General features: G+C 37.4%; 1 protein-coding gene across 1 annotated transcript in view; it reads left to right on the top strand.

Moving 5' to 3' along the window:
• LOC129003781 (ubiquitin carboxyl-terminal hydrolase 21-like) overlaps positions 1 to 8308 on the top strand; it is an 18498-nt gene extending 10190 nt beyond the window's left edge. The window contains exons 2-5 of the mRNA XM_054432085.1: positions 3877 to 3984; positions 5493 to 5623; positions 6631 to 6758; positions 8253 to 8308. Of these exons, the coding sequence (XP_054288060.1) occupies positions 3877 to 3984; positions 5493 to 5623; positions 6631 to 6758; positions 8253 to 8308 (423 nt within the window). The remainder of the gene's footprint in view (positions 1 to 3876; positions 3985 to 5492; positions 5624 to 6630; positions 6759 to 8252) is intronic.
• The last annotated feature ends 14315 nt before the right edge of the window (positions 8309 to 22623 follow it).

The following is a 22623-nucleotide window of genomic DNA, read 5'->3' as shown; positions in this document are numbered from 1 at the left end:
ATGCTTATTACAGTTAGTTATACTCTAACTTAGGTTTGCAATGGGGGAGGATACAGTTTGAAAAAAATTGCTTCTTAAAATTTACGGTATACTGTAGTATAAAACATCTACCATAGCCATAATGTTCTCACCACTTCACCTAAACAATAGAAAAAAATAAATTATAAAAAAAATTCCCAAAGTATAACAAATTATTCATGCAATTAAAAATATAAACATAACTGTAAACAATCCTACTTTGACAGTTCTCATTGTCTATCACAGTTTTTTATTAGTTACGTGCGACTTTGATAGGCAGTCTAGGAAACCGCATGCATGAAACTGCGTTAGACAAGTGTGCTGGGCTTACCTTACTGTACTATCGTATTTTACTGAATAGTGAATACAGTTCGGTGTGATGATGTGATTGTTCCACAGTGCAGCTCCCCGTTACATTACCATATTATGTAATTTACAATGTGTATAAACATTCCTTTTGTAGGGTTTCCATTGTTTGGTTAACTTTCGTATTTCATCTAAATTTAAAATTAAATGCCACCATTCGTCAACCATAGACTAACTAACAAAAAATTATATTTCATCTCGTTTCATCTATGAAATAGGTGATAGGAAATGCAATGATCAATGAATGAAAGACATTACAATCTAGTAGTAATAAGATCTATATCTTCTAATATATAAAATTCTCGTGTCACAGTGTTTGTCTGCAAACTCCTCCGGAACGACTTCACCGATCGTTATGAAATTTGGTGTGTAAATTCTGTAGGTATGCGAATCGGACGTAAACTATTTCCCGTTTCGAAATTCTTAAAAGGGCTCCGCCCCAGTGGCTCTGGAGTTTCCCATGTTAACCTTATGAGAAATGGAATTAATGAATCTTAACAGCTGTTTCAATTAAACAAGTTGGTTCTGTTCTATGATGTTCAATAGCATTAAAGTTACAAGGATTACCAACAGGGTGCAGCACTATTATTTCTTTTACATTTATGACAACAGCTAATTTGCAACCAAAAGGTGAGTGAGCGTAGCGAACGAACTTCAACCTGGAGGCGAGTTAGCGTAGCGAACGAGCTCCAACCCAAAGGTGAGTGAGCGTAGCGAACGAACTTCAACCAGGGCGTGATTGAGCGATGCGAACGAGATCATCTTGAAAATTAAACGTAACGGTACTTTCTTTCCATCGGTCTGTCTTAGGGGAAACCTATAACTTAGGCGATACGAAGTTCGCCGGGTCAGCTAGTATATATATACTAGGGGAAACCCGTCGAAATCGATGGTTACTTTCAAGGCTTACGTTAATTCATCTAACTGCGATGAATTGGGTGAAATATACATATTTTGAGCATTTAACATTGTTCAAAGAGTAAGTGTAAAAACAATAACAATATTGCGTTAGTTGCCAAATTTGGTTGTTCATTCAATGATTAAAATATTTCCTATCCTGTACGTCATCGGAGTTATTATTAGTATGTTATATGGTATCTCTTCCTTTGGTAGAACCTTTAAATAGTATTTAAATCATATTGGTGGATCTTTTGTAGCTAAACACTTCCGTGATTTCATCAGTGTTTGAGAAAAAATATATGTTTGTTGAGAAGACACGTTCTAACTTCAAAGGGAGGTATATCCGTTACAGTGTAAGTTTGATTTTCCTTCGTCACGTCGCGTCAGTTCATATCGTACTTCTGTGCCAATGAATGAACCCTCTAGCATAGTTTTGAGAAATTGACTGTGGGGTTACTGATAAAGCTGGAATTCCTTGACATGGGGATGTCAGTTAGTTGTCTCTCTCGGCCTTATCAATAACATAAAGTTGTCAATATAATCTCTCTACGGAATGTTAGGAGTAGTGGAATACATGAAGTAAAGTTGGCTTTTATTCTTGAACTGTTAGGGGCCTCCTAGTTCATATGATCTTGGCGGCTTCATTGGCAATAAATAATGCAAATGACATAGCAATTGAACATTTCCAAAAAGCAAAAATACTGTAAAATGGCTGTTACGTATATATTGACGTTTACATATTGTTAATCAACGTATATGATAAATAATTTAATCCTTTAATACGTTTTTTTTATGGCGACCATTCATAGTAGGTAAGCCAAGTATGAATGGAGATGAGTGTAGGAAGAGTGGCGCGATCTTGAAGTCTTGTTAGTTACTAAGGCCGACATTCCTTAGATACAGCTGTTAATTAATAGCCCATACAGCGAATGGCAACCAAGGGATCTACTGTTTATAGTTGAATTGGAACCAATTTTTTTTTGCATTGGTATTTATGAATTGGTATAATTATCAGGATAGCACTGCGGGTAGTCGTAGTACTCACTCGTGCGGACGTTAATCCACACCAGGGAGTATCGCATCCACAGTGCATTCCTATAAATATCCACAATTCGTGACCTCCTAGTAGCTGGATTACAGGACGACGCCACCCGTCCCAGTCAAAGGATTATGTGATCTAGTTTAAAAGGAATATGACCTTTCTGTCATGACAGTAGCTGCTTAAATAGTATTTTCTCTTTGTACCATATTTTACAGCCAAAATGTCGTGTTATTTTCAATAATGTTACTAATTTAGTGCGCCAAAGTCCGTAATATAGGCAGGTGCAAATTATTTGTCAAGATAGGTACCATTTTGGGCAATGTTTCTAAGTTTGGATTTTATTAGACACAATAAGAGCAGATATTTCTACATAAATATTTGATATTTTGTAGAATAATATGATAAAATGTAGGCAAAAGTGGCGAAAAAGGCACATACCAACCTGTACAATAGATATAAGATAGTTCAATAAGATATAATTTAAGAATTGCTGTGATAAAAGGATTTTCCACTGATTTCGTAATGGAACGTTATATTGCAAAACATGGCATGATAAAGAAGAAAATCAATTTTAAAATCAGAAAATAACATTGCAAATACTTATTTGGTAGAATTTAACTCCCAATAAATATGTGTTGTTTGAAATACAATTTAAAAATGAACAGCTGTTTCATTAAAAAGTATTATTCTCATGGCCAAAATGTAAACAACTCTGTGGAGGGATCTTTAAAGGCTTCTGGGGCAGAGTCCTAAGGGATTTTGCTTAGTTTTTCTTTTCATAACTCATCTACAGACCAAGACCTTTCTTTGGACACCTCTACCAAGTTTCTACGCCCAACCGTTCTCTCAAATTAGTGGGGACAAAGTTTCCAATCAAATATTTAGATTCCCCCATGTTAATCTTATGGGAGAAACTCCAACTTTGATGGCCTGTGGGGCAAAGCCCGAGGATTTTTACTACATGAATTGGTGAAAGGGGGTGTCTACACAAAAAATATTTTATTTTGACACGTCGTTTGTAAAAATCCGTCCATTATTAACGGAGGAGTATTGTTTTCAAGAAATCGCCTTCACGTATTATATATAAGGATATTTATATATATATGTGTGTGTCCGTTAGCACGATAACTCGAGCAAAAGTGATCCGATTTTGATGAAATTTTGTATAAACGTGTAAACCTACATTTATTCGAACGAGTTCGCGAACCAGCATGATCGGAGTACTTCAGAGTAGGCCTAAGTTCGTTTTCAGTTTTGATAACTATAGTGGAGTGATTACATTATTTTTTAGTTGACTGTTTTAAGTAATCGGAAATTATGACTGTTATTAGTTTTGAAATAACGCTTGGAATACTTTGCAATTGCTCGAATTCAAGCAATAGGTGCTCTAGGCTTTCAATAATACTTGATTTTTCTTCATTTACAGGTATGATACTATTTAACATATTTCTTCAAAACCTCATGAAATTCTTTGTATACAAATTCTAATCCTTTATCTGTGTGTAATAAGTTTGGTGAGTTATGATGTAAATGTTGTGTCGTGTTTCCAGGAAAAATTTGCAAAAAAAAATCCTTACATCAATATGGACGAGCAGCAAGATACAGCAGAGTTCCTGGCGTCCTTTCTTAATATATTAAATAATGAAGAAATGTGCGAGGTAAAATTCATTACATTATGTTATGTTTTAACGAGTTTTGTTATACATAATCTCTAGTAGGCTACAATTATAAAACAAAAAGAAAATGGTACTGTGTAGATTTTCACTTAAATTTCTAAATAAAGCAAAGTATGTCAAGATTTTATGCTACATATGTAAGTTTTTGTAAATAAATACTAATGTTATTAAAAATGAAAGGTATCGTGGAGAATTTTGATCATAAACTTGTAAAAACTGAAAGTACAATATATAGCTTCATGATAAATTTGTTCACTTTAGCGAATTTCACATAAAGGGAATAAGCTATTACCGTAGGTCCCATGGTAAGACCTGGACACGGGGCCGATTTACTTTTTCGTTTTGATGTTCCTAGAGGCCAAAAACACCATTCGTTCAAATTCAAATATATATATTAGATATGGATTTGAACGGATGATGGTGTTTTTGGCTTCTAGCGACATCAAAATGAAAAAGTAAACCGGTCCTGGGTCCAAGTCTTACCATGAGACCTACGGAAATAGCTTAATCCCTATATGGGAAATTCGCTAAAAATCTCCAATACCAGTAAATATTTAATAGATATTTACTCTAGTAAAACTTAGCAAATTCTAGATTTTATATTTGAAATACAACCATCATTTTTGTTGTTTAAATTGTATTACAACACTAGGAGTTACGGTTCCGGTAATGATTTTTAAATACAACCCAATACAATCTTGACATTTTCAACAGATGAATAGTACTACAATAATACAGGACTTCTACGGCGAGATGCAGCGTTAAACCGTTTGCAACTATTGTCAGTACACATCAACTAACACCGAACGCTGCTCTCTCCTTTCAACCCCCCTTCCTCCTGGGGATAGTAGTCCTGGGGATACATACAAATTACAGGTATCACAATACTTCATGACTACATCTAATGTCAAATAGAACATTATTAGGGTAAGAGCTAGAGTTATTGGCACTACCATAGTTATTGGCACCTTTTTTTTCAAAGCCTTGTACAACTTAATTCAAAAGTCGGTGGAAGAGGGGAGTTAGTTGCTGAAATGCCCACATGAGTTCTCTGTACTTCAGTGTGTGTTTGGTTATTTTAGAGGCAATGCTAACCTGCACAGAAAATTTTGTTCAAAGGTTTAGCAGATTTTTATTGATTCTTCACATTTCCTTAAGAATCTGACAAGGACTTGACGGACTGTTTATTGTTTCCTATTCAAACTGAACGATAAAAATTACGTTTTCATCATTACATTAGTATTAGGAAGGACTGATTTGTCTATTCCCATAACCCATTTACCTATATATTAAAAAAATACCCAATATATGAGGGTGACAACAACTGTGTCTGAAATACGTAGTGATTTAGCTATTGGCACTGCCAATAACTGGTGAATAGCATGCCAATAACTGTGGTAAATACACTAATACCGATTGGCACTGTTAATTATTGTGGTTATTGGACTACAACTGCAACACCTAGAGTAATAATGTTTGTAACATTGTAGGAATGTTTCCGGCTTTTGTTTAAAGACCAAGAAATAAGAGAAAGGGTCTGCCCCCAATGCGAACATGTGGGGGCAACCCAGATGACCAAAATCACGGAAATTCCTAAAATCCTGATAGTACAGCTTAACAGGTAATTGACATTAGCTTTGTAGTTATTAACTGTGGTTAATCCGATAGGCTATAGTAAAATATTAAATGACAAGCCTGTAAAAAACACTGCAATTCTATAAATGGGTATTATTTCATAATCTGGATTTTTACATAAATAAAATACAACTAGTGGCTTGTAGGGACATAAGTCCCTAAAAAGCTCAAATGTAAAATAAATTATTGTAATATTTAAACAAACTCAGAATAAAATTATCTATGTGTCACAGTTGACACAGTGCTACAATAATATATGTACTCATATTAGTACCCTGGCCCAGTTATTATTCATAATCTTATAAGTTAGCTCTACTCCTTTTGTAAAGGTGCAACTAAATTAGTGTAAAGGCTGACCAATCTAAACCCTAGTTTCGTTTCTGATCAACATAAAATAGAAACTACTCTTTGTGTAAACTTATGTGGTGGTATTCCTCCTAAAGCTGTGATTGACTTTACACACTCTATCAAAATAGGCATATATAAACGTTCAGTGGGTTCATAGTTTAGACCATATTATTTAAGTATTTATTTGCTAATCCGTCCTCATTTTAAGTACTTAATAGTATAACATTTTTCATTCAATGGATGTATCTATTTTTATTTATATAGATTACGTAAGGTGATTCTTTTTGTCGAAATTGTAGGCGACTGAGAAGTCGTAGAACGACGGGAGAGGGCTCAAATTAAAGGTATATATATCCCGTGACGGCGGGAAAAATAGTGAACGGAAAATCTTTTCCATAAGAATATCATAAGAAGCCATTTACAGCTGATTTTTGTTTACTTCAATATAGCTTATCGAGATTTATCACTAAGCGTAAGCCAGTACGCAATATTAACATTTGGATTACTTATTTGACCGTCAATTTTGCAATGTACCGTATACTATATAAAACCATCTGAATTATGATGAGAAAAATGAATCTCGCCTCGAACTTAAAATCCAGTCTCGTCCATCCCTAATTCTAACCATTTTTTTATTGTTGGCAGGTTTGGATTGGTTGGGGAGACATGTCAGAAACTCACAAATAGAGTGGAATTCCCAATAAGAGACCTGAGCAGGAACAATTTCACAGATTCTTATTGTGAATTGAGGTTAGAAACTATGCATACAATATGTATTACTTTTGTATTACTATTTTTGTAATAAACTAATTTTATGAAACATCTATTTTATTGAACTACCCAATTTCATTGTTATTACTTTGAGACAGCAATAAACAGCTACAGTCTGGAACACGAGAGTCTGTGCGGTTGGGGTCAGCCAATCAAAAGACATAGTCCAGCGACCAGCATCTATAGGGGGTTGAGTATGCACTGAAAGTGTAACTCTTTTTGACTTTTGATTGTTGTTGGGGGCATCTTGGAGATGACAAAAACCGATTTTTTCGCCCTCCCAGCAGGTGCACAACTTGGGGGGGGGGGGGGGAAGGTGCTCTGAGATGCGTTGTAGAAAATTGCTCATATCTCGTGAACTAGACACGATAGAAACAAGTTCTAAACGGCATTGTATTATCTTCATCTGCTTTAAAACAATATCAAGGAAAAGTCCCGTATCTATGATATCAGTTGAGTTATTTTACAATTTATTTAAAAATTTAAATTTAAACCCCTAAATGACGTTAAACTATCCCGTAAAACCCCTTTAAAACAACAAACAGTACAGTTTTTCATCGTGCATAATATGTTTAACCCTCTGAGTGTCCCTTGTTTTGGCCTATTTTGTCTGCCTATTTTTTGCTCATTTGCAAGGTTTTATTAAAACGGATCTGAGAAGCTTGAAAACAATGTTAATTATACTGTTCTATATACCATTTTGTTTGGAAAATCATGGGCTTCAAAATTATCTATAAAACATAAGGAACATTTGTTTCAACAAAATTTTTTAGGTAAAAAAAATATATTTTGGAAAATTAAAAAAAAAAAATAAGTTCGCGCTCAATGAAATTGTATAAATTATAGGCCTATAAATATTTGAAAATAGCCACTTTGTTCTAAATTTTGTGAGGATTACAAATATATAATAATATAAGGAAGTAGATTTGCAAATAAATAAGTTATGGGCAAGAAACAGATTTCAGTACATAGCGTTTAGCTAAGAATGCATAGCCTAACCATAGCTAGGAATCTGGCTGATAATTTACATCAATATCACTACCTACTTCTTCAGGATCAACAACCATCCCTTCAAAATCACATAAATCTTCTTATAATGCACCATGTATATCACTACTTTTGATTTTAACACTAAAACAATGATAAACGTAATAAAACACATCAGTCATCGGTGCGAGGTTAACCAAGCTGTTTACAAATCAAATACGCACGTCAGCTGTCTGCTACAATATTTTCGGAACTAAAATGAAAAGCGCTTAGAGACAGACCTCCGGAGAAAGCTCTGAATCTGACAAATATAGCGATACCTAACTCGATCCAGTTCAATCCGATTTTGTCAGTCATAGAGCCTTCGCCGTAAACAGTGTTTGTGAGTCGATGCATCGACACAAAACACTACACAAAGTGTGTTATGTGTCGACGCATCGACAAATAACACTCGGAGGGTTAACACACTAAAGTGACTTTATATAGTAATTATATGGAAATATTACAAGGTTATGCGAGGTTTCCGTTGAAGCGGCACGGTGACGCCGCAGAAATCAGCGTGTAGACTTGTAAAAATTGGGTATGTACTTAAAGTGTAACGCATTTTGACTTTTGATTTTTTTTGGGGGCATCTTGGAGATGACAAGGTGGGAGGGGGGAAGTAGTGCTGAGGCGAGTTCTAGAACATCGCTCATATCTCGTGAACTAGACACGATAGAAACGTGTTTTAAACGGCATTGTATTACAAACCGCATCCGCTTGAAAGATTTTACAATGAAAAATCCCATATCAATGATAATAATTGAGTTATTAAAAATGTTATTTTTAATTAAAAATTTAAAGTCAAAATGCCGTTTATCTACCTATATAATTCCCATAAAACAATGAATAGTACTGTGTTTGGAGTGTATTCTATGTTCAACACACGAATTACAACACATAAAGTGTTCTTTCCTTAAAATAATATGTACGGAATTCTCGAGTTAGCGAGAAAATAATTACTGTATAAGCTTTCAATAATTTTAAATATATATTTTTTTTACGCTATCATCGTTTTTGAACGACATGCTTTTAGGTGTTATTATTCACGTAGATTATTGTGGGCTTCACTCACCTTTATTTTTGTCTGTGATGTCCGGGACTCGTCAAAACACACATATATAAAACACAAAATCGTCCACGGCATCAAAGTCCGACGTTTCGGGGAACTCAAAAAAACGTTCCGCTTCTTCAGGGTAGAAATATACTATTTTTAGCCCGCACGCGGGTCGAACGTCTAACCACGAGTGCCGGATCAGCTGAGCTTGGAGAAGGACGGGCGGGGGCAGGGGTAGGTGCATTGTCCATTGTTGATAAGCCATTCACGCTCCTGGCCTTATCTCGTAGTTGTTCTAGTTCGTTTTTAACAATGTTTAAGTACACCGTACTGACATCCACCGATGGTCGTGAGAGTGGCTCGTCTTCTATTGCCATGAAAAGCGACTCTGCCGTATTTCGTTTCCTCCAATCAGACTCCTTGTATAGAATTGCAGACGAACCCCAATCAACAATATGATTCGTTTCTACAACGTGCTCACATATCTTAGAGCCATACTTATCCTTGTTTTTGACTTTTTTTATGTTGTCATTTATTCGAACTTTAACTGGCCTTGAAGTATGGCCCACATAATTTCTGCCACAAGAACACGGGATTTTGTAGACAATGTCTTTTGTATTTTGTTGCTCATTAACGGGTTTCTGAAAAATTGAGACGGGTGAATTCCAAATACAATATAAGAACTGTTTTCAAAAATAAATATACCATCTGTAGTCGTGTCACAAAACTAAAAAGCCTGCATCAAAACAAGCTTCATATCAGTCTCCAGAGATATTTGCTCCCCATTCTTTGCGAGGAATTTTTTGTTCTCTTACCTGCACCCCCAACAAATCTAAAACCCCTGGACCGGTTCCATTTCCTTAAGTGGCCCTGCTTCAGATTTCGATGAGGTGACAGTGCTCAACGTCAATTACTGAGCCTTACGGAGGATGAATCAATGTAAAGTACCATTTAATTTGTTATAATAACGGCGTACACAACCACTAACACCATAAACTATGTCTCCAAGGTATTTGATCTGTTGTAATTTAATATGAGCTATGAATGAAAATAATTAATTAATTAATTTAATTAGTAAAGTAATGGTTAATGTTATTAATTTCAATTTCTTTCACTTTCATCAGTTATCAGTTATCTTGTGTCTCATGTTTTGTTTCTTATCTTATTTATTTATCTTATTTATTTGCGTCATTCTTAGTCACTCTTATTTATTGTTACTTATTGCTACTATTATTTATTGTTGTTGTTATTTAATAATTAATATTTATTATTCTTAGTCTATGAACGATTCACTTTATTCAATTTTATGAACTCATAGCATGTTCTCAATTTTTGTACAAACTAGAATAGTGCTGCAATGTAAATGGGATTTGTATTCTGTTTTGTAGCATGCAAAATAAAATAAAATAAATTGATGGAAGGGGTTCGTCAAGGTGCCATCTGTGTCCCGACAACCTGACACTAAAAAGCAAAAGAAGTAGAGGTGGCCGATTTATTTATTTATTTACTAGCTGTAACCCGCGGGCTTTGCCCCGTTTAACTTCTTAATTTTCAAGATGATCTCGTTCGCATGGCTCAATCACGTCCTGGTTGAAGTTTGTTCGCTACGCTCACTCACCTTTAGGTTGGAGCTCGTTCGCTACGCTCACTCACCTTTAGGTTGGAGCTCGTTCGCTGCGCTCACTTGCCTTCAGGTTAGCTCGTTCGCTACGCTAACTCGCCTCCAGGTTGAAGTTCGTTCGCTACGCTCACTCACCTTTTGGTTGCAAATTAGCTGTTGTCATAAATGTAAAAGAAATAATAGTGCTGCACCCTGTTGGTAATCCTTGTAACTTTAATGCTATTGAACATCATAGAACAGAACCAACTTGTTTAATTGAAACATCTGTTAAGATTCAATAATTCCATTTCTCATAAGGTTAACATGGGAAACTCCAGAGCCACTGGGGCGGAGCCCGAAAGGATTTTTGAAATAAGAATATGCCTATATGTTAATCGGGAATGTGAGCTATCATCATGCCAAATTTCAGCCCAATCCGACCAGTATTTTTCGAGTTTACTTTTCCCATACACACATACACACATAAAGCAACCACCTCTTTTTTATAATAGTATAGATTTACAGACGGAAAACTCCATTTTCATATACATAGAATGACGGCAAGACGTTACTTTTAGACTTACATGATACGTGTCATACATAACATGAAGATGACCTGACTAAAAAACCCTAATATATAAGAATGTATCAAAAATATATCAATAAATAACAACAATAATAAACAATCAACACGGGGAACAACAAATCTGGTAATTAGCTAACAAAGATAAAGAATCAAAAAAACATGTAACAGTAAAATAACTCACTTAAACAACTACAATGATAAAGGAACAAAAAGCAAGTAACAGTATAATAATCTCAACAGCAGCTAAGCGTAGAAACTCTTCAGCCCATTTCTAAAGACTTCATCGGACATGGAGAAGAAGTCCAGGTGGTCAGGAAGACAGTATCCAAGGCGAGGGAGGCGTGGCATAGTGCTGTGTGCTGTGGTACGCGTGTAGAGCAATATCTTCTCGGTCGGCTTGAAGCATATCACAATCATGCTCCGACAAAATTTCCTTGTATATTTTAGCGTCATCTGCGAAGAGTAATATTTTACAATTTGTGATTACTGAGACCAGGTCATTCACAAATAGGGTATGGAAAAAAGCATAGGACCCAATAACGAGCCCTGGGGGACTCCAGAAAGAACAGGAAACGCGGTGGATGTCCATTGTATCTGACAACCTGGTGACGATTACTGACATAGCCTCTGAACCAACTTAGCATATGGCACCAGTAACACCCAAAACGCTGAGCTTAGCCAGTAGATGTTCATGACTCAATCCGTCAAAAGCCTTCGACATGTCCAGGTAAATGCTGTCTACTTGATGACTTCTGTTGAAGGCTGATATTATATCATCTTGAAAGGTAACCAGGTTAGATGCAGCTGATCTACCGCTATAGAAGCCATGCTGGGCTGTTGATAATTGGTTCTTAATAAAAAAATTTAATCTAGTGAGTACCAGGGATTCAAAAACTTTGGCGAGCGATGATTGTATGGAAATTGGTCTGTAGTTTTTTTATGTCTGAAGAATTACCATTCTTGAAGATAGGTGTAACTAAACTTGTCTTCAGGCAGTGGGGAAAGATACCCAAGTGCAAAAACCAGTTGTGTTAGGGGCGTAATGGGTGAAAATGAAAATAATTAATAACTCGAAGGACCAGAACTAATTAATAGTTCAAGAGAAAAATAATTAAATTAGAGAAAATGGCGAATCTGCAATTTGAAGGGCACTGAGGTCCCGAGATGGAATAAAATGTCTTGTGAGGGGCAAATGAGATTAGTTTTAGAGTCTAATTAAAACACACACAAAACTTTAAGGTTGTACCTTGAGTCCAATTGTCCAAAGGTGGAGAGTATGGCAGCGGCGTCGTCTATGGTGGAGCGATGGCGGATGGCGGAGTCCTTAGACCGAGTGCTTCTGTTTTGTAGAATTTTGGAGTACGCAACGCACCCAAGTTCATAATCACAAAGAGCTCACTAATACGCGGAAGTCACGGTGAAAACGTACGGAAAGTCTAGAAGTAATACACGGACGCGCACACACTGTCTTGAGGTTTGAAGAGTCTGAAAGCACTAGATCACAATTTAAGTAATTTAATCACAAACAAAAGGGGGAAATTAAAATGTATATATAGTTAAATGTACTATAGAGGAGAGGGAGGCCAGATATAATTAATCTATAGCCTAAAAATACGTTTAAGAGAGGTAAAATGGGCAATTAATGTCCCGAGATACGAGAAACGGAATACACCGTGAGTTATGGACGCCGACCGTGGACAGACAGACGCCGATCGTGGACTTCACACTTTGAAAAATGCAATTGCGGTTTAGAGGGGTCTAGGAATTCGATGGCCAATAGGAAATGCGATTGAAGCAAACACGGCGTCAGGTGATTCATGGGTATGTAGTACAGGAAAATAGGCCTTACTGTGGCGGGAAATTCGAGCAGGCTTAGCAATCTCATTTGAATATTGAAAGCGGGAGTCTATTTACAATAAATTGTTACTGAGACTAAATAATATTACAATAAATGTGGTGATTTATATACACATTAGCATGATTAATTAACCAGTGACTTAATTAACATAATGATTAATTTCTAAATACTCTAAAAATATGAATACCGAACATTCCGGCCCCCTTGAAGCATTACAGCTTCAACAGACAATTAATTAAAAAACACAAGAGCAAACGTAAACCACACTTAAATCTAATATGTACATAGAGTAGGTTTCTTGGACTTAGTCTTCATTGCATGGCAGAGGGAAGACCTTGTGAACAGGCCGTGTGAAAGTCCCAGAAGCTGTCTTCACTGTGACGACTCGAACTGTTCCATCAGCGCCAGGGTGAGTGGAGACGATGCGTCCAAGAGGCCAGGTGAGTGGAGGTGAATTGGAGTGAATGAGCACCAAGTCTCCGGTCTTCAAATTCTCATGAGGGGTGGTCCACTTGGATCGCTGCTGGAGGGAGTGGAGATATTCAAGCTGCCAACGCCTCCAGATACGCTGGTGAAAAGCCTGGACAAGCTGCCACTGACGAAGACGATTGAAGGGCACTTCAGACAGGTGAGGTTCCGGCAGGGCAACTAATGGAGCTCCGATGAGGAAATGTCCAGGGGTCAGCACAGAAATTTCGGAAGGGTCTGAACTAAGAGCTGTAAGAGGGCGCGAGTTTAGCATTGCCTCTACTTGAATGGACAAAGTTTGAAATTGGGTTAAAGTTAAAATGGTTTCACCAATTACCCGTTTCAGATGGTATTTTGCACTTTTAACGGCACTTTCCCATAAGCCACCTTGATGAGGTGCAGAGGGGGGGTTGAAATGGAAGTTAATTCCTTTGGGGGTGGTGAAATGAACAATTTTGTCCTGCGAATCAGGTGTAAGGATGGTTTCACGGATTACCTTGCGTAATTCCGAGTTTGCACCAACAAAGTTGGTTCCGCAGTCAGAATACAGATCGGAACAGAGTCCGCGTCTCGACACAAAACGTGTGAGAGCGGCAATGAAGCCTGAGGTGGTAAGATCGGTGACTACCTCTATATGAATAGCTTTGGTAGCCATGCAGATAAAAATACACAAATAGACCTTAATCTGTCTAAGAGCTTTGAGACTGCAAACGCGAACACTAAATGGTCCGGCGTAATCTACGCCTGTAGATGAGAATGGACGAGTAGGATTGACCCGATGAGCAGGTAAATCACCCATTAGAGGGATTTTGTTTCGTGGTTTATTTTTAAAGCACACAAGACACTTAAATATGCGCGAGCGGATAACGCTCCTGGCCGATAGAATCCACACTTTTCGGGCGAGTAGTGATTGAGTTAGTTGCGGACCTGAGTGCAAGTGTACCTGGTGGTAAAAGTCTATAAGCAAATTCACTACAGTATGAGACTTGGGTAGAACAATAGGGTGACGTATGTCATGAGCAAGCGAACAATGTGACAATCGGCCACCGACGCGTATGAGACCATTAGGGTCGAGGAAGGGGGTGAGTTTCTGTAATTGTGCAGAACATATTGAGCCTTTGTTCAATAATTTAATATCCGCACTGAAATGGAGTTTTTGCACTAGTTTAAAAATTGTCACTTCCGCTAGATTTAATTCACTGAGTTTTAAGTGTCCAGAGAGTTTGTTTTTAGACCTGGAATAGTTTATGAATCGTAGTACATAAGCTAGCACACGGGTTAGTTTCAACCAAGATGAATATTTAGACAATAAGTCCCATTCCGAAGGGGCGACTGTTGCACTAAGTACACTAAGAGGAGTTTCTTTAATTTCGTCCGTGGGAGTGAGTTCAGACGGCGAAAAACATGAGGGGGGCCAGTTGGCCGCAGGGAGCTGTAACCATGGTGGGCCAGTCCACCATAAGGGATGGTCAATGAGAGATGAGGCTAGAATTCCTCGTGAGGCACAATCAGCGGGGTTTTCCGTCCCTTTTATGTGCCGCCACTGATAACTGGGAATGATTTCTTGCACTTGGGCTACACGATTAGCCACAAAGGTCTTTAGTCTGTATGGAGGGGTTTGTAGCCAAGTAAGAACTACAGATGAGTCACTCCACAATACAGTGGTATTCGTAGTAAGAGAGTTAAATTGTTTTTCACAATAATGCACTAGTTTTGATAAGAGGTGAGCTGCACACAATTCCAAGCGGGGTAAAGTTACCTTTTTTAACGGGGCAACACGAGTCTTAGACAATATTTGTTTCACAATGACTGTTTTGTCACTAGATTCACACCGGAAATACACTACCGCGGCATAACCGCATTCCGATGCATCACAGAAACCGTGAAGCTCGATATCAGAGGAGCGAGCGAGCGGAAATGCTCGGGGGATCTTAATTTGACCGAGGTGGTCTTTAGTGTTACTAGTGAACACATGCCACTTATGTGCGAGATCAGAAGGGAGATGGTCGTCCCAATCAAGACCTTGAGTCCATAGTAATTGCATGAAGCATTTTGCTACCATGATTAATGGGGACAAAAATCCGCAGGGGTCATATAGTTTGGCAATAAAGCTGAGCACGGAGCGCTTAGTCAGCTTTTCAGACGGGGGGTTGAAAGCGTAACAGAAACAGTCTTCTTCAGGAGACCAATGGAGACCTAGGATGGAGTACTGGGGAAGCTGAGCGTCTTGCAGGAAACTTGGAGTCTCTAGATGTTCCGAAGGAAATTTTTCTAGAAGAGCAGAGGAGTTGGAGGCCCACTTGCGAAGTTCAAAGCCACCACGATGTAGAAGTTGGATAAGTTGGTCCTGTAGTTCAAGAGCAGCCTCAACGGAGTCAGCACCCGTGATAATGTCGTCCACGTAGGTGTGATGACGTAGAGAGTGAGAAGCCTGAGGGAAGGCATCACCTTCGTCTTCCGCTAACTGCATTTAAGTTTTAATAGCAAGGTAGGGGGAGCTGTTCATGCCGTAGGTGACGGTAGTAAGTTGAAACGTAGAGATTTCCTTTGAAGGGTCGTCACGCCACATAATCAGTTGAAACTTTTGATCGTCAGGGTGCACTTGTATTTGGCGGTACATTTGCCGAATGTCACATGAAAACACAATTTTATGAGAGCGGAAGTTCAAAATTACGTCACAAATGTCAGTTTGTAATTTACGTCCTGTCAAAAGAATATCGTTTAAGGAGTGACCGGAACTGGTTTTGCTACTGGCGTCAAACACTGTCCTTAAATTGGTCGTGCTAGAGTCCTTCAGTACCCCATGATGAGGTAGGAAGTAGTGTGGGTGTATGTCTTCAACAAAATCTAGTTTTGTCATATGGCCGAGAGTTTGATATTCAGACATGAACGTCTTATACAAGTGTGAAAACTGGGGTTGAGCTTTAAATTTCTGCTCAATAGACAACAAGCGCTTTTCAGCAATGGGCCTAGATTGGCCTAGAATGGAGGGGTCCGTCTTGAACGGAAGTCGCACAACATAACGACCTGATTGATCACGAGAGTGTGATTTTTTATAGTATTCATCACAAAGAAGCTCTTCCTGTGACTTAACCTGGAAGTGAGGGGGTTCCTCCTGTTGCCAGAAACGTTGAAGGGAAGAGTGTAGTGAATTATCACTAACAGAGAGAAGAGAGATTGCAAAACCTGACACGGGTTCCGAGTTAGTTGCACAGGGAGCTTTACCCATCAGAATAAAGCCAAGATGAGTACCTATCACATGAGGCATGTGCGTGCCGAGGGAGTAACTTTCATGAGTCCAGAGGAGGGGTAGCAGAGAACTACCTATAAGCACGTCAATGCCACCAGGCAAGTGAAAAGTAGGATCAGCTAGAACATAGGGCTTGATTTTTGTTAGCACTTCCGGTGATATAGGGGAGCGAGGTAAGTCGACGGAAATCTTATCAAGAATATGGAATTGATGGTCAGTGGCTATTACTCGACCTGAGAGAGTTTCAAGATTCAAGTAAGTTGACCCTTTAGTACAGGAAGCCATTTGAGAAAGACCAGATATTTTGAGTTGAGAAGACTGGCGTTTTATATTCAGGAGATTCGCAGCGCGTTCTGAGAGCAGATCACACATACTGCCAGTATCTAGTAGAGCACGAAACACATGAGAGATACCCTGAGGGGAAGTCAACTTGACCAAGGCGGTGCCGAGTAATACAGTATAATTACCCGAAGTCGTACATGAGTTATTTTGGGCAGAATAATTGCTTACATCCGCGACAGTGGCGGAGATAGAGGCTTGTGAATTAACATCACCAGTCTGAGTGTGAGATGGACCTGAAGTGGTCGGGGAAGTTCTTTGACCTTGAGGTCGAAAAGACATCTGAGAGGTTTGATTATTATCACCAAGGTGTAAGAGAGAGTGGTGTCGCTGTTTACATGTGCGACAAGTGAACTGAGAGCGGCATTCTTTGGAGCTATGTTCACCCAAGCAAGAAAAACAACGATTATGTTTTTTAACAATGGCGTGTCGCTCTCGAGGAGATTTATTTTGAAATACGTCACAAGTGTAAACTTTGTGATCATTTTTGTTACAAACAAAACATTTGTTATAGACAGGACTATTTTTAGTCTGAGAGCTATGAGAGGGGGGAGCATTAGATCTCGAAGTAGCTACCATGGCTAGGCCTACGTCAGACCGGAAATGCACCTTTTTTGGTATGGTTTTGTGAGGTGAAGGTTGAACGCTTCTGTGGGCCGATGACATGTTATGTATGTTAGCATCTTCTGTCTGCGAACATTCTTGGTTAAGAAATTTTATTATTTCACCAATTTCTGGTAATGAATGAGTAACTGGATCTTCGGTTTGACTGGAACGGAACGATTCAAGTTTTTTACGTAGTTCCTGGTCCATTTTACGCAAAAGGAGTGCGGACAATAGGGGGTTGTTGTCACTAACGTCACAATTTAATGCCTTAAGAGCTTGTGTGTGTTCCGTAAACAGGTTTACAAATTGGCGCAAACCTTTGAGTGAAGTTGCCGTAATGTTTGGCAGGTCCAACAATTGGTTAAGATGCAATGATTGCAATCTTCGATTGTTGTGATATCTGTCACGTAACAATTCATAGGCGACTAGATAATTAGGAGCGGTGAGATTTAAACTCCTTATTAAATTGAGAGGCTCTCCATTTAAGACAGAGAGTAAGTACTGGAATTTCATAACAGAGGATAATGAAGCATTACGGTGGATTGCAGTGTCAAAAAGATTGATAAAACTTGTCCACGTTAATGGATCGCCAGAGAATTTTTGTAAGTCCAGTTTAGGTAATCGTACTTGTGAGCTTGGATGAGTTTCTGAAACAGAAAACGATTCACTGAACGCGGAAGGGGTTTTTGGTGGTTCTGAGGGAACCAGAGTTTCAATCGTAGCTTGAATGTGAGAGAACATGTCTTCAATAGCATCTTGATCATTGGAAAGAGTCTTATCATCGATCCCTTCATCTTCCAGAACGAAGGCACGTTGAAGGTTATTTTCAAATTCACTGCGTTTCTTTTTTATTTCCAACGCGTAAGCGGATAATTTCTTAAGTTGTAATGGTGTTAGAGGGTCGATTTGAGTTGATAATTCATCTACTGTAGCCTTAAGTTTTTCAAAACGTGATTTAATCAGCGCCGTAGAACGGGTGTAGATTGCGGACTTAAAATCAGATGCTTTAGGAGGCATTGTGAAGTGTTCACTTGAAAGTATTCACACGAAAATGGAAGTTATGGGTACACAAAAGGCTTGTAGCTAGGCCTATGAATGGTATTAGCTTAACAATGTAGTAATTAATTGTCCGCTGAATAATATAGAGATAAAATATTATAAATATCTAAAACATATATCCACCTACTTTGTAGCTTAATTGAGGCAAATAGTGAAAAACACTAAGTTATCAACACGTTAAATAGCAATAAAATATTTTTAAATGAGTGTGGCAGGTTTAATTCGATTTTCAAACCATAAATCAACAATTGAGCTTAGTTGAAAGTATTCAAGTACGGTAATAATAATGCACAATAAAACAAGAGATATGATAGAACAAATGAATGAGTCACATGAAAGTTCACCGTTATTTACAAAAATAATAAATGGATCTAAATAAGTTTAATGAGAGTAGGCCTCATTAATGAAACAGTGTAGAATAATCCTTAGTAAACAAGAATTGCAACATAAAGAGTAAGTTATTACCCTAATAAATGAGAAAGGAACATAAAATTATAACCATCAATGAAATATGAATCACAATACAAATACGCTAGCTAACAGTTTTGTTTATATGTACAACACTAGTAATAAGAACCAGTAAAAACGGTTATTTTGAACTATTTATTAAAATGTTAATTGACAAGATAAAATTACCTTAAATATAATATCGCACGTTTGTCAACCAAAATTACAAAGATGAACTAATTTAACTTTACTTCATTTAAAATCAAAATTCAGAAAGCATAAACAATGTTAAATAACAATGACAAATTATTGTTTATTTAGTATGATATTCAAAAGAGCAATATTGATTCAAAGAATAATAGTAAATACCTAATAATAACCTAATAGTTGGTTATTAATAATATCAATCAACCTTATTACACAATACACCTTAAATGAGAAAATGTAAACAACAACAAACGCTGTACAGTGAGTGTGAGATATGCGTCTGCTACTAGTGTCGGCCGTCTGCACGCGACTAAATCCCGCAACTAAAACTAAATCCCGTTTTCGGGATAAAAAAGCCAAGTAGGGAAAAATTGTCTACTACTAGAGAGAACAGCAAATTGTACATGATTGTGACCTGCGCAGACGCGCGAGTGGAGAGAGATTGCTAAACCACGCCCACGAACGGAACGAACGCGAGCCGATATTTTACCAATATGGCGAAAATTGAAAATTGCAGATCGCTAAAAATATGGTTGATGATGAAAATTGGCTGAAATTAATTACCACAGGACTTTAGACAATGAATCCGGCTCGAAGGACCAAATGTTGGGGGCGTAATGGGTGAAAATGAAAATAATTAATAACTCGAAGGACCAGAACTAATTAATAGTTCAAGAGAAAAATAATTAAATTAGAGAAAATGGCGAATCTGCAATTTGAAGGGCACTGAGGTCCCGAGATGGAATAAAATGTCTTGTGAGGGGCAAATGAGATTAGTTTTAGAGTCTAATTAAAACACACACAAAACTTTAAGGTTGTACCTTGAGTCCAATTGTCCAAAGGTGGAGAGTATGGCAGCGGCGTCGTCTATGGTGGAGCGATGGCGGATGGCGGAGTCCTTAGACCGAGTGCTTCTGTTTTGTAGAATTTTGGAGTACGCAACGCACCCAAGTTCATAATCACAAAGAGCTCACTAATACGCGGAAGTCACGGTGAAAACGTACGGAAAGTCTAGAAGTAATACACGGACGCGCACACACTGTCTTGAGGTTTGAAGAGTCTGAAAGCACTAGATCACAATTTAAGTAATTTAATCACAAACAAAAGGGGGAAATTAAAATGTATATATAGTTAAATGTACTATAGAGGAGAGGGAGGCCAGATATAATTAATCTATAGCCTAAAAATACGTTTAAGAGAGGTAAAATGGGCAATTAATGTCCCGAGATACGAGAAACGGAATACACCGTGAGTTATGGACGCCGACCGTGGACAGACAGACGCCGATCGTGGACTTCACACTTTGAAAAATGCAATTGCGGTTTAGAGGGGTCTAGGAATTCGATGGCCAATAGGAAATGCGATTGAAGCAAACACGGCGTCAGGTGATTCATGGGTATGTAGTACAGGAAAATAGGCCTTACTGTGGCGGGAAATTCGAGCAGGCTTAGCAATCTCATTTGAATATTGAAAGCGGGAGTCTATTTACAATAAATTGTTACTGAGACTAAATAATATTACAATAAATGTGGTGATTTATATACACATTAGCATGATTAATTAACCAGTGACTTAATTAACATAATGATTAATTTCTAAATACTCTAAAAATATGAATACCGAACAAGTTGTATACTGTCAAGTGAGGGGCAAGAATCCAGTACTTAAATATTAATGGTGGAATATCGTCAGAACCAGCTCCCTTATTACCATCTAAGGTGGAAAGAACCTTTTCAACTTCATTGCAAGAAACAGAAAATTCAGTGAAGGAACCAGAAAAGACCACTTTTCTTCGAAGAAAGGATCTCTTTCAGATGGTTTGAAAACTGAAGAAAAGTGCTCAGCAATGAGCTCACAGATGTTTTGTGGGATAGTTGTCGGGATTAAACCACCATTCATGGTGATACCATGAAATAAAAAAAATCTGGCAAAGGTTGTGTTATTGTTATCGGGTGATAAATGTTTAAAATAGGTGGGTGATGCAGGATTGCAGCATTGACTATATACACAGCCACCTCTATTACAATATATACCAACTATGGTATATAGTCAATGATTGCAGGTAACAATACCAAAATATCTAACAAAAAAATTAAATCCATTTAGTCACTAAATTCAGATATCATCATGGACTATTTTTCTAACTCGCAAGATTTCCCTTGGGAGAAGTATAATCAAAAGCTCCACAATTATTCAGAACTTGCCTTCAGAATTTACCATTTACCATCGATGTCTTCTCCGCCGTCCTTGTAGACAGGGGAATCGTCAATTTCTTGTAATAGTGTATGTGTGTGAGAGTGTAATTGAGCATTATTGCTTTCCTATTTGTTGTTTTTACATAGCATGTTCATAATTAAATGAACAAGAAAGAAAGGAAGATGTGTTAATGAAATGAAATTAAATTAAATGCTTTATTTCCGTGAACATGACACATGTATGGAAAAATCCAAATAAACTAATACTAGGTTAGAGTACTAAAAAATTGTTATATTTGTGTTCGTTGATAAATTCAATTAATTTATAATGTGGTCGTTCAATTAGGTATAGTTTGAGTTGTTTTTTAAAAGCTTTATTTTCACTTATTTCTTTGAGTTTTTTTGGCAAGAGATTAAACATTTTGATCCCCATGTTGTTTGGAGTTTTGCTGGTTTTGTTTAGCCTATGGTACCCTAAGTCTGATCGTAGTACTCCAGGTAGATTACAGGTGTTACAGCACTGATGCTTCCAATATTACACCATTCCTTCCAGGGGCCTATTTAATAATAATCTACAAACTAATATTATTAGTAAATCAGCTGATTGCCCAATGCAAATCTAATGGAAATTACAAGTTACATCTTATAGGCTAGTTTATTATGAAACAGGCCCCATACCGACAGCTTTGATGAAACGCTTAGAAGCTGATTTGATATTTGCTGGAATGTTAACCAATCAACAAAACGGGAGTTTTTAAAATTAATGAGTCAATAAAAATTCACATTTTTTCCATTTATATGTAGTAAACTTAATAATAGACATCATTCTATTATTTGGTCGGTATTATTTTGGTCTATTTATTTTGATATAGTAAGTGCTCTTATGTTACTAAACGTAGGTAAAGTGTCATAATCAATGGTCAACGAACGACCCTTTTCCTATTATACTGTGGGGCAGCTGAACTAAACAACTAAACATATGTTTGGTTTGGTTTGGAATTAAACAAAACAAACACAAAATCAAAACAACCTGTTGCTTTGTTGTTTGTGTATGTATGTGCACTTACTTTCATGTTTCTTCATGAGTTTCGAGTTGTTGAATATCTTAGTTATAATAGTAATTTATTGCTGTTTGTGTTACAAATACGAGATTTCAAATATTTTACTGT

Source organism: Macrosteles quadrilineatus, unplaced genomic scaffold (genome assembly GCF_028750875.1).
Source record: "Macrosteles quadrilineatus isolate MER2022 unplaced genomic scaffold, UCM_ALF_1.0 Scaffold_1__1_contigs__length_201487025, whole genome shotgun sequence".
In the NCBI taxonomy this organism is placed as follows: Eukaryota; Metazoa; Arthropoda; class Insecta; order Hemiptera; family Cicadellidae; genus Macrosteles; species Macrosteles quadrilineatus.
The sequence above is the reverse complement of the archived record's forward strand: the minus strand, read 5'-3'. Positions and strand labels throughout refer to the sequence as shown.